This window comes from Lichenostomus cassidix, chromosome 1 (assembly GCF_008360975.1).
Source record: "Lichenostomus cassidix isolate B80296 chromosome 1, HeHo_3.0, whole genome shotgun sequence".
NCBI lineage: Eukaryota > Metazoa > Chordata > Aves > Passeriformes > Meliphagidae > Lichenostomus > Lichenostomus cassidix.
Window position 1 is genome coordinate 59,024,500 of NC_139479.1, and position 20,125 is coordinate 59,044,624.

Consider the following 20,125-nt stretch of genomic DNA (forward strand, 5'->3'; position numbering starts at 1 on the left):
ATAAAAACCATTTTAAAAACGTTTGGTAAGAAGAGTCATATTGAGGACTTAATGCACAAAAAAAGCTAATAACTGAAACTACTGAACTCAGAGAGCCATTTTATTCAACAGAATGGAAGCTGAGTCAACAAGAGAAAAAGGAATACTATCCAACTCCTTAGAATTCTTAGAAAACAGAGTTTTTTAAATAGAAATCATTAATGTAGAAAAATTCTTAAAAGGCATGAAGTATTATTACTATTAGGACTCATAGCACTGCTTATTAAAGTTTAGAAAGAAAACAGATGGATTTTTACAAAAGCTTTTGCTCTCCATCACTTTGTAGATTTCCATTCTGGAACAAAAGCCTACAAAAATATCATGTTTAAACATCTATTTAAGATAAATGTGCTTTAGTAAAGGGCTGCACCAAATTATATTCTTATTGCAACAGCTGAGTCTACTTCAGAAACCATTAAATTCTTAACAAACAAGAGAGAACTGGAATACCTACTGAGTCCTATCTCTGAGTATGATTCTAAGAAACACTCCAACTATGATTTTGTGAAAGCAACAACCAAATGTTCTCATGCTTATCTTCATTACTAAATTGCAATATTCTTACTAAGTTAATGGCATTTTGGATAGAGTCAAGGGTGCTCATACACAAAATTGCCAACTACTTGTACACTAAAATCCTTTACCAAGAAGAGAAAATAACTGTGAGCAAGCAAGCTTACCTGCATCAGCAGACCCTAGATACTGGGTAACAAGGATCTGGAGACAGCAACAGCAGAATTTGTACACAAAAATCTTGGGAGTTTAAAATTTCAAAGGTTTTTGTTTGGCTGGGTTTTTTTGTTTTGTTTTGGTGGGGTTTTCTTTGTTGTTCTTTGTTGTTGTTGAGGGTTCTGTAGCTTTTTAGATATTAAGTCAGGACAGTGAAAGAGGAATGTCTATGTGCAAACTGTTACTGAATTTACACTACTTAAATTCATCTAACAATTTGAATTTATCACATGCAATCACATAGATGGTGCTGAACTGAATACTCCAGTAACTAAACAAATTACCACACTTACAGAAGCTGCAAACAAAACTGTCTGTGACTTTAAGAGCAAGACAGATCTCTTTGACATAGGTCTTCATTTAGAATTATGATAGGCAGATATGGAATCAGAGTGGCACAAAATGGATGTACAACACATTAAACAATTATGCTGAGTGAGAAACAACTTCCTCTACAAAATGTTCAAGCTGATAGCTGCAAAGGAAAAAGTATTTGTGGTTTGAAACAACAACTACCGAGCACATTCAGTATCACAAAGTTTGGGAAATTCTTGGAGGGCCAGAAGCAGGCAGCCTCGTTGACTCAGAGGAAAGCAAAAGAATGGACTAGCCACCAAAAACCAGGGAAGTGGTTTGGCAGTTCATAATAATCAGGTCACATTCTGCATGCCTAGAAACGTGAGAAAAGGCAAACTGGAAAAGTTAGGAAAAAAGGAAGAAGAATTCTGACCACTTGGCAGCATCTAATGATCTGTATTGTCTTGAAATGGAAAATGCAAAGAATACACCAGTAATCCAGCTGGTCAAAGGAACAGAGAGCTTAATTGAGCCATAGCTGCAGATGACCACTCTTCAAACCCACAAGGCAGCTAGGCTATTCAAAAGAGGCATCCAAAGGCTGGAAGATTCTCTACATGGGAAGGAAAGAGAATTTTCCAAAGAACAAGAAGACTGAACTGCTTCACAAGAACCAAAATACGAAGTGCAAGATGGGATCGACTGATAGATGAAGTCTGACAGATTCCACTACAATGGTATGTATTGGCACCAAGAGCATCTATTAACACAAAACCCCAAAGATTATAAAATACTTTGGAAGGAGTAAGAGAGAAACAAACCTTTCCTTAGAAAAAAATTTGCAACAGAAATATCTTAGAACAGAATTCTTCTGAAGAATTCTTTCTTGTCTAGACAAGAAATAGAATTCCAGACTTGTGAGAGTTCCTATGTAGTCTGAAGATTACTGTGAGGAAGTGAAACAGTTTTTGATGAGAACATCAGGTAAGATTAAAATGGGTGTGAAAGGAATACAAAAATGAGTAAAGAAAAAAAAAACCCTTTTATCTGATATAAGATCAAAGACAGTAAACACAAAATTAATCAATGCATGAAAAGAGTGAAGAAAAATTCTCGGGCTTTAGAGTGAAGCTGAAAAGTATATAGGCTAAAAGTGACCTGCTCATTTATTAAGACAAATCTGTTCTAAATGTTATTTCTAAAATCTCATGGAATGATTCTCCTGATTAGAAGGCAAAAAGATCCAAACAGTGCGCGTTTCCAACACTGTGAAAAGAAGGCATGCAAAAGGCATGTGAGAATTAAAAAAGCAAACCCAAAATATCCAATGAATCTGGAGTAAACCACTAAAAGTTTATGGCACAATGAAGAAATAAGTACAGAAAATGTGAAGTTTCTTATTCACCACTACACTTGGCCTAAATAAAGCTGACCAGTTTTATTAAAGCCTCTCAGTTGCATACAGAAAACTCCTATGTTGTGGGAGACACATCATATATGCTCAAGCTTATTGCATGAGAATGTTTAAATGGAAGTTGTTTTCCTTGAAATCAGTGATTTCTCCATGTCTCAGGCTTGCAGAGAAAAAAACTTTTAAACTTAATTTTTACAAATAGATTTCAAATCTATATCTGTCAGTCAAAATAATTTGTCATGCCAGAGTTTCATGCAAGTAGAGAATAATTTTAAAGGCCAGAATTCCAATCAGTTCATGTTTTCCTTTGTAAGATCCTCTGAGTTAAGGATCTCCTTTAAGAATCAGAATCCAAATTGATACAGTTGGAAAACTGCAGTAACTTCAAATAATGGTAAACAAAGACACATAATTCTAGAGTTTATTTTGGTATTTCTGTCCTGTCCAAAGACCTCTAAAGACCAGTGCTGATGCTGGATTAGCATGCAATCCTTAAACACCTTTTTTTATGCTAACTAGTTTGAAACAGGGAGTTACATTTTTATCAAATTGAAAAGTTGGTTGATAGACATCCTTTCTTTCTTTGGTGGGGTCTCCCCAGAGAGAAGCAGAGGGGCAGAATCCCCTCTCTCGACCTGCTGGCCATGGTGCTTTTGATGCAGCCCAGGATACAGCTGGCTTTCTGGGCTAAAAGCTCACATTGCCGGGTCACATCAAGCTTCTCATCCAAAACTCCCAATAAACTACCTTCACTCCCAGGGAAGGTATAAGTCAGTACTTCACATTATTTCGTTATTGAGAATAAGAATTACAAGTAAGGTCTAGCTCTTGGTGTAGTCTCAGTAAGGAAGGAGGTGTATAGGGAAAGGATTTCCCCATGTTGAAGATAACATTTGGGAAGACAGTGCCTTAAGAACATGATCTACTCAGGAAACAAGCACAGCGTCTAACAGCTGCCAAAACAAGCTGTTTGGCGTAACTGCTGGCTATCTCACTTCTCAGCTCCAACAGCTGACTGGAACAGAATATATCCTGAAATTAGGATATGTTATCAGCTATGTTACTACATCCCCATGTCTCTGAGTCTGATGTCTAAACTTTACATTTCATTATCTGAAATTTGGTTTCTTTTTCTTTAAATGTTAGCTGATGTTAAGAAGTGACTGAATACACAAATCAATCCATCAATGCCAACACACTTCCAGTATTTAGTTTTTCAACTCCTGTTACCACCCAGTTAAGATTAGCCTTTCCTTTTACACAGAAGGAAGTATTCAGTGGCAATTATTACCTGGGCACTCTTAGGAAACCCACAGAAAAGTAGAATAAGAAATCACCTAATTCTGCTAGACTCCTCTCCCTCACCATTCTTATTGAATGGAAAAAATTATCTTTTATTAATATTTATACAGTTCTGGAGCTGCTATTACTATAACATTATTATAAACAGACGTTCCTCAATACCACCAGTTATTTTCTGTATTTCTTAAGGTTCATTGCTTAACAACATTTGTTGTGTGCAAACAGAAAAAAAAAGATTACATGTACTTGTTGAAAAAAGTTTGTATAAGTAGTGATGCAAAAGGTTTTTAAAAAAAGAGGAAAATTAACACAGAAAAATGTAATAATGAGGGATTTAAAAGTAGATTATTACAGAGAATGAAAGATCTTACAAGTCAAATCAATCTGTCTTACACAAGAAGCAACAGCACACACAACACGAAGTTAAAGAAAAGAAATACAAAATTAAGGAAGCTGATGGTATTGAATATAAAGACATTCACCATCTATAAATGAACGAGTAAACAAAATGACAAAGTATTTAAAATAAAGGCACATTAAGACAGAAGTGACTGTTACTGCTCTGCTAACAGAAGTCTATTTCCACACAGATGATGGCACTTATGGGCAACTTCAATTACCCCAAACTGTGGTGGAAGGGCAATACAGCATGACACAGAATCACAGAATGGGTCAGGCTGGAAGGGATGACAGTGGTCATCCAGTCCAACCTCCCTGTTCAGGCAGGGTCATACCAGAGCACATGGCACAGGATTGTGTCCAGATGGTTCTTGAATAATTGCAGTGAGGGAGACTCCATACCCTCTCTGGGCAATCTGTTCCACATTAATCTGGGTTACCCGCACAGTAAAGTCTTCCTCATATTCAGGTGGAAATTCCTCTGCTACAGTTGAAGATAAGTGACAAATGACTTCAGGCCATATTGACTTATTTAGAGAAGTGGTAGGTATGACCCCACACTAGTCAGCTTTGACAGATCAGAAGAGCTAGCAAGTCATTCAGGACAGCCTCCTTCAAATGCAAGGACTGTCCAACACAAAACTCAGGAAGACAAGTAGGAGAGCAGCCTAGTTACACAGGGAATACAGGACTGAACTCCAGTGCAAAAAAGGAAGGGCGAGGAGGGGGAAAGGGGATGTCAGCAGGAATGGGCTGCAAACATTTTCCTGACACATAAGCTTGGTTTTAGGAAAACCAAATATTCACTAGCTACAAAGCTGGTTATTTCCAAATATGAACATAGAAATAACATCTAATTTTCAGTACTGGAAGAGCTGGCTAAAATGCTCTAAGCTGTGAATGCTAGCTTTCTACAACATACAGGACTCCTACAACAGACTAAAAATTAAAGAGAGCTGACACTGTGCTTAAATATTAAAAGATAAATGAAATAACCCACCATAATTATAGGCTTTGTAAGCTACTATTAAACATGGGCAAACCAACAAAACAGATCTGACCAGCAACAAGCAACAAAAAACAACACAAACCAAATCCAGATACAATTTATAATCATGCTATAGTGAATGTACATTGTGCATGTGATATCTATAGCCTTTTTAGAATCTTCTCTTAAAACTCAAATGCCAGAGGCATTTTTTAAGCATTTGACTACCTTAACCACACAAGTAACTACTTTCAAATTAAGTAACCACTTATTATATAATGAGGACATTTCTGTGGTTTTAACTGAGGTCTAAATATTCCAAAGAACCTAGATGTTTCACCTTCCCCTGCAACAAAATTTACCAGCTTATGATGCTTTTTTAAAATACTGTTATGAAAGTTTTAAGCATCAGCAATAATGTAGCCATTTAGTTTACTTAAGATTTCATTTTTTATACAGAAGTAGTGAAATAACATTAGTCAGAAGAACTACTGCAATAATTGATGACTCCCTGGAATTATAATATAAATGAGCAATACTTACTTTTAACATGTCTTTGACTGCAGTCCTGCCTTCCTTTCCAAGGAAAAGATTATAGGGGTAAAGCCGGTCAATAACGTGCTGGACTGACATCATAGGAAAGGAATCCTAATTAAAATTTAAAAATAAAAATTGAAAAAATTATTGGCTCATTCTGTCATCAGCCATTAGCCTAAAATCCTGCACAGCTTTGAACTTAAAATAAGACTGTAAGGGCAATATACAAAGGACCACTACATGCAGTATTCGATTAGATGTCAAAACAGGGATTTTTAAGGTGGAATTCATCATAAGATAAATGTCCAAAGTAGATTAGAAGAACTATGACCTAAAAATTATTTTCCTTCCTGTGCATAAATGGAAGCTAGAGTGACTGGCTCAGACACCTAAAGTCAAATACCACCAAGAGAGGCAAATCCCACCACAGGTAAATGAGTTTCACAGTACTACTAGAAAAGAATCAATATGACAAGAAATCTGTATTACAATAATGATTTACACATTCACAGCAATTTATAGTATTTAATTTTGATTCTATTTTATTGTACAGATTCTACAATTCATAAAAATTTCTGAACAGTTTGGTTAAAATTATTTTGTTTTGAAAAGAGTTACCAAGTATACTTGCACTTTCTACACAAAATTGAAAACAATCTTTTATTTTTTTACTATCTCCTTGTTAGTTTTAAGTACTAACTCTTTCGTCAATTGCTGACTGAACTAGACAAAGATTTGACTGTTTTGCTGCAGTATAGAGAAAAAAAGAGAAATGCATTTATGACTAATGAAGACACTATGCATAAAGCCTCTCCTGGTAGAAAAAATGTGTTTCAAACTCCCTAAGTTAATTAATTAAGCATTGATTGTTTGCTTCAAAAATTACTTCCAAATTTTTAAGGACTACTTGTGTGTAACACTAGTGAAAATCAGTCATTTGACTGGCACTATCTTTTTAAGCCTTCATCAAAGCAAATAAAACAATTCAAATAAAATTAACCAATTTTCAGTTATACACTTGGATTTACATAAGTGTGCAACTGAAAAAAGAGTTCCTTGGAAATGAAGCCAGGAGACACATATTTTATGAAATGCGTAATTCAATTTATATTTATATGCAGTAATACTATTCATAATGTTCCACATTAAAAAAAATCAGTAAAAAGAAACCATTTATTGCACTGTAGTAAATGTACACCTTCAAGGATCAGGCAGCTCTTTATTGCATTTCAAAAGCCCTCCATCTATATATAAAGACATGCCATGTAATTTTTCCACATTATCTCAAATTAATAATAATTACAATGGAATGTATGAAATAAGCCTCTTCAGAACAGGACCCTAAGAAAAAATTCTCCCTTTTGTCAGGCAGGAGTTTTCAAGCCAAGACATGATGTTTTGGGACTGTGTTGAATCCACGACAGAAGATAAGAAACTACTCATTACAATGCACTCTCTCCACACTTTTAAACAGTTAGACCAACCAAATTAGAAGCAGAGTATGGCACTGACCCAGTATACAAAGGAAAAACACTGTAGCTAGAAATCACTGAGAGTAGTCAGCTTAGAAATCCAAGTGATTAAAACTAATTCTAAAAGAAACAGTTTCCATCTACCTAAAAAAGACAGTGTCATACAATGGTAACACTTCACATTCTCTAATGCAAAATAAAATGCTTCCGTCACTCCATAATTTAGATACTAGCTTAGGGCTCATTTTCTTTCTGTTACCCTGAAAGCCATCTGGCACTCATTTAAAAATAATTTTTCACTTTGGGGCTCAAAGAATAAAAAGTCACAATTTATTTTAAAATCCAACACATATTTCTTTCCTAAAGCCCTCCAAACCCTACTTCATTCCACTGAACTTGAATTTTAATCACTTCTTAAAATCTAATGTAGGACCACTAATTCAAAAAACAAATTCTGTCTAAGTGTCCAGCACAACTGAGAGGACTGAGCACCACAGTAACACAAGTAATTGATATGCTTTAATGTATACAATCCAATAAAATATGTAGGAAGTGATCTGCTGCTGAGCAGTACTGCAGGTAAAATGACTGCACATGAAACAACACAGAACTATTCCGAGTTCCTTCTATAGACACCTGCACCTTGGAGAAAGGGTCTGAGAAACTCTCCTGGTATTTTACCCTCCTGGGTTGGCCATATCTTCCTGCATGCAAAAGGGCACCAACTCCTCTCTCTCTGCCTCTCCTGATTTCCTTCAGGAGGCACTTTCCATTTTGTCTTTGACTTTTTACCATGCAATTATGAAGTCCAAGAGACAAAGGACTATCCAGGAAAGCAGAAAGACTGCCACAGCTTTAGTCCTGACCTGCCTGACCTGTCACTGTGAACTGTGCAGATGTACAGTTCCTATTTCCCTGTGGACTGTAGCTGTCAGGAAGCATTGCATCTTCAAGATTGCACAACCTGCATCTTCACATAATCCTCCATTTCTGTTTATTCTAAATACACCAGTCAGCCCAAAGACCTAATGTAGGCTTCATCTCATACAATTTAACTGTTTCCTACACCCACGTTTGTTTTGGGTCCTTTAAGACATCAGTGGAGACCAATAGATGACTTTGTAATGCAATCAATCTGATATACATGCGTAACATTAAATCCAAAGCACTTTTAGTTTGTGGTTTTTATTTCTCTCCACTCACTACCGCAGTGCCATCGGATAAACTGTAGATGCTCTGACGTCAGGTAAGATGATTTACCAGAGGGGAAAAAAACTAAATTAAACACTAAGACACATTTAATAACAACACAAATCTTATGTCCTACGATACTTTGCCCTTCAGTATTACTCTATATGCTTGTTTAAAGTATTTTCTAGAGATATCTGACTGACACTTTTCTCCCTCAAACTATTCTCAGCTTTTTAATTTTTTTAAACATTCATGTTAATCTTCTCTTACAACATGAATAAACCAGATCTAATTCTGAGAAATTTTAAACCCATACAGTTTCACAGCACGTGTATGCACATACCAAAATCTGAACTGCAGCCGATAAGCTGTCTAAAGGAAAATCTGGAAGTCCCAGTGCAGAAGATTCCTGAGAGCAGAGAGTTGTAGCAAAAGACAGGAGCTGAGAAATTCTGCATAGGAAAAAGTAATTACAGAGTTTATACATGCTATCTATATATAAAATACTAAAGCATAAAAACTTAAATACAGTAAAAGATGCTGAAGCTTCTTCTGAATGCACACAAGTAAGGTATGACTGAAGTTTTAAGCATTAAGGATACATTATATAAAGACTGCATACAAAAAGCTGTGCAAGCATATACCCACACATATTAAAAATTTCTTCAATTCTGGTCTCTTTGCAGTGATAGAGACACAAAAATGGCATGGAATCCTGAAAGGACATAGCTTCTTCATTCATTCAGGTTTTTTTTAAATTATGAAAATTACCTCTCTGTGGAAATGTTTGATCCAATTGAATATAATAGCTGAAGATGGTCCTGGAAATAGAACATAAAATTACAGAGTAAATTAATTTTGGTATTGTGCTGTGGGTCACAGGTCATGATATATGAAGCATTTTCTGTCTTTCCCTCTAATTTAGACATGAAGATTCTACTCACTCATTGACAAAGAAGTAATTTTATGTAAGAATAAAAAAAGATCAAATTCTTTCTTTTAGGGTTATTTGTGTTACAAAAATTACTCTTCTGCTGCAGTATTCCATGGCCACTCTAAGACTGCATGTCAGGAATTTATTATGCAATATGAAGATATGAAAAATGCACTTTAAAATAAACGTATTACTCAAGAATTCTTTTCAGAGGATAATTACATCAGAATATTATCTCTACTCAGTACAAATGATCCAGTCTTCTGCTACGACACTCACCTTAAAGGGCAGATGATAAACATCCCTGGCTTGAAATCGAGAGCGAAGGGGTGGATCCAAAGGGTTACCAGAGTATTTAGGTACTGGCAGGCCCAAGGCTATCACTCGAAAATCTTCACTAACGCGAACAATCTTCCATGCATCTAATTCTGATTTTGTATGCTCCTAAATAAATTAAAATAGAGCAACAGGAAGAAAAAAACCCCACATCGCATCATTAAAAACTTATGATGACTAAGCTCCAGCTCAACAAAAAGCCCCAGTCCTTCAGCCTAAGTGTAGTAATGTTCTCAAATGTTCTCATCCTGCATGCAGAGTGGCTAGAAGCCCTAAACTGGTCAAATCAGTAGACAATAAAAACAAGTTTTTCCAAAATGAACATAGAAAGAATGCTTGATTAATACAGCTTTCAGACCGGTAGCATCCTGACCAAAACCCCACAGATGATGGTGCCTGTTGTGATGTTACCTTACATTACATCTTGTGAAAAGGTATCAATACAACACTGTTTTTACAAAGAACACAAAATAAACTGACCACAAAATTAATTTTATTTCAAAAATATTACAAGTGTGTTACAATGAACAAGTTTTTTCTTCTTTATTCCCTCTCTTATAAGTGTAAAAGCAACTAAAATCACCATTTTAGAAGTTTCATTTACAAATTATGCTGTATTGTAAAAACTAATACAGAAGTAGACTCCTTCATGAGGACATTAATTGTATTAATTATTAATTGCATTATGTCATGCAAAGAATTCTTTGCATACAAAAAATGTACTCTATCTGTCCATATCACACTTAAGTCCTCATGGAAACTATACATGAATACATTTCCTTCAGACTTAAATGCACAGTAATCTTTCACCCAGGAGAAGCGAAACTGAACATTAGTTTATATAATACAACAGTCCCCAAATAACAAAACAACAATATTAGATTTAGTATTGTAGCAAGAGATTTATTTAATTCATATACTATTATCGGTGTGCCTGAGGCACTCATTTTGAAATATTTAGTCATTAGAAAAGTGCTTCAAAGGAAGAAAGAAGATGTTTTACAGCCAAATCTAAATTTGAATTCTCATTTTCAGTCTTTAAATACAATTACATTTTAAAAGCTTATTTTTGAAATATAATAATAATGCTTCCAGTAACTACATCTACTAATTAAATATCATAAAAATATTTTTGAAAAGGCATGGATCAGAAGAATTTTAACCGTGGATGAGAAGCATAAGAAATAATGATATATTTTCAGAAATTCAATATGATATTTCAGCACAGCTAGCAACTTCATATAATTGTGATCAATGACTGAAGGCTTATTGCAAATTTCCTTGCTGTGCCACATGGGTTTGAATCATGCACCTATAACCACAGTTAGGTGTGACAGACAAAACATGAGTGAGCAGGTGGGCACACAGTTGTCAGACTGACAGGTATATGACTGGAAACTACAGTACATGAAAGTAAAATGCAAGGTACTACTGAAACTGTCCAAAAAAATAGTAATTTACTGAGGTTCCCAAAAGCCTGAAGAGTATCCACCCAAGTTTCAACAGTAGCGCTCAGAGCCCAAAAAAATGAATATGGTTTAAGCAGCAATGACAGCAGACACTAAAAATCCCATTTCCTATCAAAGGAAAAGCCTCTAATAACTTTCTATAGTTTAGATTGCTATTTACATATGCTTTTGTAAATTAAAGGCAAAAGAGCACCAATATAGTGACTGAATACACAGACACTCATCTTGACCTCATTCTTTTGGTATCCTAATATTTTAACAGCTTAGCAACAAGGCTATTGCCATGCTGAAGCATTATCTGAACTTCATGGCAACAATTTCAAATATCTTTTCAGAAGTACATTTTAGTTATTCTCAAATTGTGGCTTTCACATTTTAGAAGCACACAGGCTTCACACAAGGTTAACATGGACTATTCTTTTTCATATGAAAACAACATAGAGATGAAAACTTGTTATTGTTGAAAACTGCAGTTTGACTTCTTGCATAGCTTTCACCCTGCCTATTTCATTCTATGTAATGTCCCAGAAAAAAACACAGAAACCTTGGTGAGATTTCCCCCATTTGACTCCTAAGTACTCTCACCTTCACAACAGTGTTCCAGCATTACCAAAAAGAGGAGGGGTGAGAAAAAAAGGAAAATATAAATAGCATTTCCATACCTGCAAAAGTTTGTCATAACGATCTGCAGACATGAGAAAACGACCATCTTCAAGCTGCATTTCCCTATTCTCCAGCAAATTGTTTAACACTGGCAGGACATTCCGCTCAGCCTTCTCCAAGCCCTCCAGAACAAGGATTCTGCCTTCAGTAGCTGCACGAACTGCACACTTTAAAAAAAAACCAAAAAACAAGCCCACAACTTTTTAATAGAAATGAACTTTATACATTTAATTAAATCCTGTTGAAAAAGAAACTCCAATTTCTTCCAAGAACTTTCCCAAAACAATATTTATTTCTGTAAGAATTAACACGGCTCCCATCAGCAGTGATCAGGAAGGTTGACAGCTGATCACCTTAACAGTGCAACACATTCTCGACCTGGAGTTTTACTGCCTAACTATTATGGAGACTCACAGAAATAAGTTCAGGTATTTTGTATCAAGAATAAGATATAAAACCTTGCAGAATTTTAGACAAAACACAGTATATACACATATATATATGTGTGTGTGTGTGTGTGTGATCCTTTCTTTTTGATGTTGCACAATGTTTTGCTTTTTTGGGTATTTTAGCACCACTGATCAATTCTGGGATAGCATTTTTAACAGAAAACATACAATCAAGGTGGTTTTACCTGTTTACAATTATATTGAGACATTTAGAAAAAAGTCCAATATTCATTTAGATTTTTCTGAATATGCACCAGCATAATTCATCCTCAGTACATCACTTTAGTTTGATTAGAATATGTCTGTTCAAACCAAACATGGATGATGAAAGTGAAATAGTACTACAAATAATCAGATTTTTAAAAGAGTGATAAAATTAAAAGGATTTAAAATTATATTCCCTGACTGAATAAGGTCTTCCACAAAACCAGAATAAAAATGCTGCCATTAACTTGATAATCCTTTGGAGACTTAGGGTTAGACAATGGTTTCTTTTCTACTTTATTGGTTGTTTATATATGGCTGCTTATTAATGTGGAGCCAAAATGTAAAACTAACCTCTGGTGCTGATGATTTTTTTACAATGACATTAACTCAAGTACATTAAGTACACTTGATATCTAATATTCATAATTACTGCCCAGTAAAAGACTCTGAAATACAATGCATTCTTGTCTTCTTCCAATTTGCAGAAGTTTAACTGATAATAATGCGGCAGGTTTGGGCACAGGCAACATTTAGAGGCACCAGAGTATTTCTTTGCATTCCTATCACATTTAAACACAATTTTAGACACAAGCACAGTTGCAAAGGGAGAACAAATGAAATCTTTTCCCAGCATGTCTCCTATAAACTCCCACAGAAGAACTTGTCACATAACGCTAGATGGAAATCTCTGATGAATACAATAGATGCCAAAAATGGGTCAGAGAAAAAGAAGGAAGATATAAGAATAATGAAGAAGCAGCAGAATACAAAAATAACCCCCTGAAAAATTACATATGAAAGCAGATATATAAAAGACAAATGCATAAGGATAAAGTAGAAACAAAGATGAGTTCAGCACAACAAATTAATTGCTGCGTGGGTTTAAAGCACACAGCTGACTCAGAGACCCATCTGAGGAGACACAGAAGACACTTGCCCTGGTTTTGGAGAGGGGTCGGAGCTCAGAGCCACATCAGTATGGCCAGGCTGCTGTTCTATACCACACACATCATCCTGGGGCACGGCTTTGGGGAAGCAAAGGATGAGTACACACCATGAGTGAGACACTGCTTCCACTCTCTCTCTCTGGGAGAGCTTGCCAGGACCAGCCATGCGGATCCTGCGCTCACTCGCACTGCCCATCCCTCCCCATCCCTCAGGAGAGTGCAGCTCTGGGTGATGAACACAGCTGAGCCCAGTGGAGCCTGGTGAAGGGGTCTGGGAGTGCAGCTGGCACAGAGTCAAACCTCAGCAGAGCCGGGGCGGCAGAGTGCCAGAGTGGGAAGTGGCCGTGGGGAATGAAGCAGCAGCAAAACCAAGATGAGAGGGGCTGAGCCCAAATCAAGCCCCAGAGGCATGGATTGGTCAAAAGCAGTAGCGCCGTGCTGAAGAGAGTCCCAGCAGAGCAGAGCTGTCCAGAAACAGGTGGCATGGTGCAATGTGATCTAGTGTTCGGGGGTTGTCCATCATTGTTTTACACTTGTTTTGTCTTGGGGCTAGGGACAGGAGCCCCTGACTGTGGGAGCACCCACCACCTTGTCTTCATCTGGGGAAGCCAGAACTAAGTTAAGGTGGTGTGTAAAGCACCTTTTGTGTGTAAAGCACCTTTTTTTAAAATTTTTTTTGTTAATATTGCTGCTTTTACTCTGCATTTCTTATTCCATTGATGTTTGCTTTCAGTAAATTGTAATCTCAACCCATAGTCTAAGATTTTGTTCCTCTCTCACTGGAGGGGGAAGAGGGGAAGGGGAGAGGCTTCTTTGGAGTTTAATGTCTGGCTGGTGTTAAACCACCACAACACTAAACAATAGGACTAATTAAGATGCTGCTGTACCGTTTAGAAGCATAACTAACAACTAGCAAATTAGCCACAGAGTAAGCTTTTCACATCACTATTAAGATGGAAACAATTGCTAATTACTAATGTATCTTATGTGGACTCAGACAGATATTACTGAATTAAGGTGGTTCACTGATTACTCGTAAATGCTGGTACAGATCTCCAGATCAAGTTCCCTTCGTAGAAAAACAACATTTTTATATCTAGCCTTACAATCTGTATCGGAGGAACCTGGAATAAGCCTATTAATCAAGCACTAAACCTCAGATTATTTCTCGTCCACTGAACAAACAATTCTTTAAAAAAGCAATGAATATTTGTCTTCATTCAGGACATCATACACTACTAACAGACAACATAAAACACTTCTCTCCTCATCCCATAAAATGTGTACAAAGGATGAATTTTCTACTAACATTCTTCCCTAGGAAAGTCGTTGGTCAAGTCAAAAATCTGCTCCAACCTGCTTGAATAGAAAACCTGAGTCTACAGCAGACAGTCCAATACCTGGCATGAACAAAATGTGATTTTGTCTAAATGCAGCTTGGAGACACAGCCAGAATATGCTTTAACAAACAATTTATTTGCCAAGCTGGTTGGATTCTGCATATTATAAGTCTATGAAGACTTTATGACTGATTTTTACTAGCCAGAGGAAAATACACATTCTGTTCATATGGTTTCAAAATATTTTGAGTATCCATAGAATCTTGTTGACTCATGAGGAGACACGCACACTATGGATGAAGGCTTGCTGAAGTAACAGGCTTCCAGCACTAACACAAACCTCTCTCTTGAACTGGTACATGAAGGCAGTCTGCTGTACAGGTGGACAAATATTAGGAAGCATATAACAATCATTAACTTCAAGAAAGAGGATGTTCTCTATTAGCAATGCAATCTTGAGAAGCAGCTTACTACATACACTATGCTGACTGCTGATTGTCAGCTTACAGGATCCCAATTTAATAAGTACAGAGCTTAGAAACTGTACTTTCTAATAAATAGTAAGTACAGAGCTTTAACTTTTTATTCAAAATTCTATTTCTCAGGAAAATAAAATTTCAAAAGATAAGCTTCAAATGATCTTTGCCTACCTATATGCACCTTTTACAATCAATTTCAGGAAAGGCTGAATGCACAGCCATGGCTTTTTAGTTCTTAATCAAAGACATCCCGTAACAGTGATACCACCACCACCCCCTGAGTGCTAATTTACTCTCATTTGCCTTCTTCCAAAGTGTGCTCCTCATTTATCTTCAAAGCTTATCTGAAATACTGGAAATTGTTCTTTAGAATACAATGAAGTAAATACACACTTCATCTACTTCTTGTTCTTGTGTTAAGTAGAATACAGTCTGCTCTTAAGACCAGACTTTGAAATATCTCTTCATGAATTATGCTATTTCTGCATTCTGGTTGGTAATGAGTAGTAAGTTTTTCCAATAAGCTAGGTATACTACAAGGCATCCCCTGAAAGCATCAGTTTTAGCTGTGTATTGATAGATTGGTATAGAAGCTAAAATGCATTAAAAAAATCAGAGGAAGGAAAGTAAGTTTGCAATCTGTCACTGAAAATAATTTTTTAAAAATGCTTCCAAGAAACAAATCTTCATAATTCTATAATGAGAACCCAGAGAGAGTTGCATTGCCTCCCTCTCTCATTAGTTTTGTTCACTCTAAATGTCTAACATAAACCACAAATTTGACTGGGGAGGGTTTATATCATGTAACCTTGTCGTGGAATCAGAGATTAAACATATTCATTCTTGTTAAATGGCCAAGAAGGATTTGTTAAAATGTTTACTTTCAGTTTCATTGTCACTGCAGCAAGGGACTTTTTTGCTCATCAGAGGACAGACGCTGCTGCCTCCCACCTGTGCTCCCAGAGCTCTGGAAGGATGGTAACCTGGATACCTGCTCCAGGGAATACCTGCAGCTACCACAGAAACACTTCACACAGCACTGATCTCACTGAATGGCTTTATGCAACAAATACATTATGCACAATCCTTACGTCAGTTTCACACTGTACCCACAAAAATATACATTTCATCTTTAAAGGTAAAAACACAGACAAGAAGGAACAAGACAACCCTAAGCAGCCTTTCATCGACTTTCCTGTAGCTGAATCATGGTGTTCTCCTCCACTTGAGCAGTGAAAAATATGACAAATGCAGGAAGTTGTAAACCCCAATTTTGACATAAATCACAGTGTATAAGCATATGGATGAAGTTATATAGTGTCAGAACAGGAAGAAGGACAGAAAAAAGCTCACCACAATGCACACACTGAGAAGTAAAAACATGGGAGAAAGGAAGACAATTTTTAAAAGCTCACCAAAATAGTTTGTAAAGCCACAAGAATCTGAACACTATAGTTTTCACATACCAGAACTGAAGTGGTAGTTATTTTCTCTCAGGAAAATGATTATTGCACACCAGAATATTCTGGTTGCCTGAAATCCGTAAGGAAGGTTCTTGGGGAACTCCAAATGACTTTTTTCAAACCTGGGCCTCATTCAGAATATGATGGACAGGCTGTATTTCAGAACTGTTTTATAATTAAAAGATGCTAGAAATTACTCAATACTAATCAATAACTGCATCTTTTCCAGGAGTTACCTCAACATATATTTTGGGGTTTTTTAATGATGACTTGCCCCTGCTCTGAAAACTGGATCCCTGTAATGACATCTCAAGCACAGCAACCATAACAACGTAGAAAAACAACAGTACAAGCAACTCAGTGAACGCGAGAACACATGAGGTAAGGATTCTCTACATCTGCAGCCTACGTTTCAGATGTCCCTTCCAATGCAATATCTTGTTCCCACCGCCCACACAATATCCCACACAAACTCACCCACCCAATTCTTTCCATTCATTTTTGTATCTCATAAACATCACAACAATGTAATGTCCAGATGTCATTTATGGTGAAGAACAACCATCTGGTAAAGACGACACAAAACTTAGGCTGTTTTTGAACTAACATGATGCCGACTGGCTGCAACAGGCTGACAAAACTTGAACTATTAAATACATTATACAGTCTGTCTTCCAGAAATGGGAGGTGGACATTTGAGTCCCTGCAACCTACCACGCTAACAAATATCACAAAACTCAGAGGAAATCAGTATCTTCTAAATTTATTTCCATGAGCAAAAACAATTAATCAAATCTTTAAAATTTAAATTGTTAAAACTACCCAACAAGTAAAAGATACCAGGAAAATAAATGACAGAGATGCAGAATGGAATAACTTAGGAGCTTTTACTGTCTCCTACTGGGGAAACTATTTCACTAAACTTTAAAGATAAGTGCAAATGACATGTCTAATGGTATGCCTCTACCAAAGACTACATTTTAAGGTATTTGTTCAGCTTTAAAGCTATTAATTTCCTAGTTATTATTTTCCCTCATGAACTGAGCAAACTAGAAACTTGTTGGCCACACTAAAATAGATGACTACTTACTGGACTGAAGTAATAGAATCCTAGAATTACAAATTCACTCTGACTGTTCTTGTAGACAAGTGTCACATTTGCCAACTGCCCGTTACCTGAGACTTCCACAGTTGACCAGGACTGCTGGTAAATGAATATGAGAACAGACTTCCTTCAAAATAAAAGTAGCAGTAAAAACTGTGCAGTAAGGTAAAGGCCTACTATAGGCACATTCAGCCACTTTAAAAGCTGAAATGTCAACTTTGTGTGAAAACTTCATGTTATCTTTTTCCTTGAATATTTTTAAAGTCTTGTACTATTTGTTTAAAATAACATGTATTTTATAAAAAAGTTCTGAATGCATAATGCCATTCCAAGATGAGACGACAAACAGGCCTACCATTCATCAAAAATGTATATTCTATCTTTTGTTACAAAATTTTTCACTCTGTAGATGACAATAAGCTACAGATTCGCATTTTACAATTTAGACCACAAATATCCTGAGTTACACATATTACAAATGTAATGTTCATATTTAATTAAAATCAATGTAATAGCAATTAATATGATTAGACAAATTTAAAAGGGAACTTAAGAATGGATTCAGCCTTTTTCTCCCTCTGTAATGGAGCAAGGGGTTGTATTTTCACTATTCAGCTACCTCCCCAGTGAGTTAATCAAATGCTTTCTGGGTAGGTTTTATGGCTATTTTTTTACTGTGAGTTCAGCAAAATTACAGAGCAGATACTGTTATCCACTCCTTTTTTAATTTAAAAACCCACAGAAACCCAAGAAATTGCAGCATACCAGAGTACTGTAAGCCATGCTAGCTAGCATCCAAAGATGGAATCCAGTTGACTGCCATAGTTAGTATTTCAGTGAGCATGAAAGGCCTGAACTGGTGAGCATCTATTTCATGATGCTATACCATCACACAGAATGAAAAGCAGCTAAAGAAATAAACTCCTGAATTTATCGGAGTTTCAAATCAGAAAACTTGGCTAGAAAAGTTTACCCTACAAAGTGAATCAACATATGATGAGAACATAAATATGTAAATGTGACAAGAACTAGAATAGTCCTTCATTTCAGTCACTGATTTTTGCGTCCCCAGTCACTGATTTCACCTTCCTCCATACAATTTTTTTTCCACTTTTGAAGTACTACACATCAAATGATCTGTTTTCCTTCCATTACCCCTTACCCTAACGTGACAATCAGATGCTTTTGCAACAGTGCCTGCAAACTGTTTTTACAAGAAATTATGTCTCTGCCTAGGCAGGGTCCAGCTATTTCAGCTGTTTTACACCAAGTATATTAGTACAACAGCAGTTACATCAGATACGTGAAACATTTTGCCTCTTGGGCAGAGACCAGGCCCAGCAGCACACAAACTAAGGCTCTTAACAGATTTATTAGTGTAAATACCTACAAAGAAATAAACCTAGGGAAGGTTTATCTTCTGGACAAGAATAAGGAAGAATGGTAGTTTAAATTTTTCTTCCTGATGAGTAGCAAAATAAAAAGAAAATTAGTACTTGACAGATATCTAAAAATGATTCAGTTAGTTATAAAATGCTTTGATGCAGAGCACAATCCATCAAGTCCATATTGCCTATGGATATTATGACCCCACATATTACAAAGTATTGCTCCTTTCGCCATTGTAGGAAGTAACAGCTGAAAAGAAAGTGGAATATACACATAACACGCACAAATACAAGAAAAAAGAATCTCACACATTTTATAAAGAATTACAAATACATGATTCTAATACTCCTCACATTATATCACAGACATATATCTATTTGGCCTGTACATCAAAACAAGATACCAGAGTCTGAGCTGCTACCCTAACAAATCCAGTTAAACACTGACACTTTCAGAAACATGAATGAAGTATTGCAAATGATTAAACAAAAATCACTTCTACAAGTTAAAAGGCTACCATATAGGGGTCTTTAGAATGTAATTTCTTTTTAGATAAAAAATACACTATGTCAGCATCACTAGAGACTAATTTCATCCAAATACTGTTGATTTCTATCTAATATTTCTCTCTTTCTGCTCAGTGTTGGACAAAATAAGCAAATTATTAGGAACATTCACACTTTTGGAGCAGTGCATTGTCTCTTCTTTCTACAGCCTTCACTATCTTGCTTCTTGTTCTAGGTTCACAGATACTGCAGTGACAGTCAGTCAATGAAGCTGTACTTTCTGGCAGTGCCTTTGCTGTGGCTAACTTAGCAGCACATCAAAAACCCACTGTCACCTTCAAGGCAACAAGTTAATAAATCACAGATTTACACAATTTCCACTCGGTTAATTTTTTATAAAAGCCAAATCATTCTTACACATCTATTTAGTAAGATACAGAAAGGTTTTTATCTTTCTGTACACAAACATA

General features: G+C 36.1%; 1 protein-coding gene across 2 annotated transcripts in view; it reads right to left on the reverse strand.

Annotated features, from left to right (window-relative positions):
- Positions 1 to 20,125, reverse strand: part of VWA8 (von Willebrand factor A domain containing 8) — a 176,651-nt gene that overhangs the window by 130,512 nt on the left and 26,014 nt on the right. For both annotated transcript variants that reach the window (XM_085059145.1, XM_085059135.1), the window contains exons 5-9: positions 11,770 to 11,937; positions 9,582 to 9,746; positions 9,140 to 9,189; positions 8,712 to 8,820; positions 5,712 to 5,816 (exon numbers count right to left, since the gene is read on the reverse strand). In XM_085059145.1, the coding sequence (XP_084915271.1) occupies positions 5,712 to 5,816; positions 8,712 to 8,820; positions 9,140 to 9,189; positions 9,582 to 9,746; positions 11,770 to 11,937 (597 nt within the window). The remainder of the gene's footprint in view (positions 1 to 5,711; positions 5,817 to 8,711; positions 8,821 to 9,139; positions 9,190 to 9,581; positions 9,747 to 11,769; positions 11,938 to 20,125) is intronic.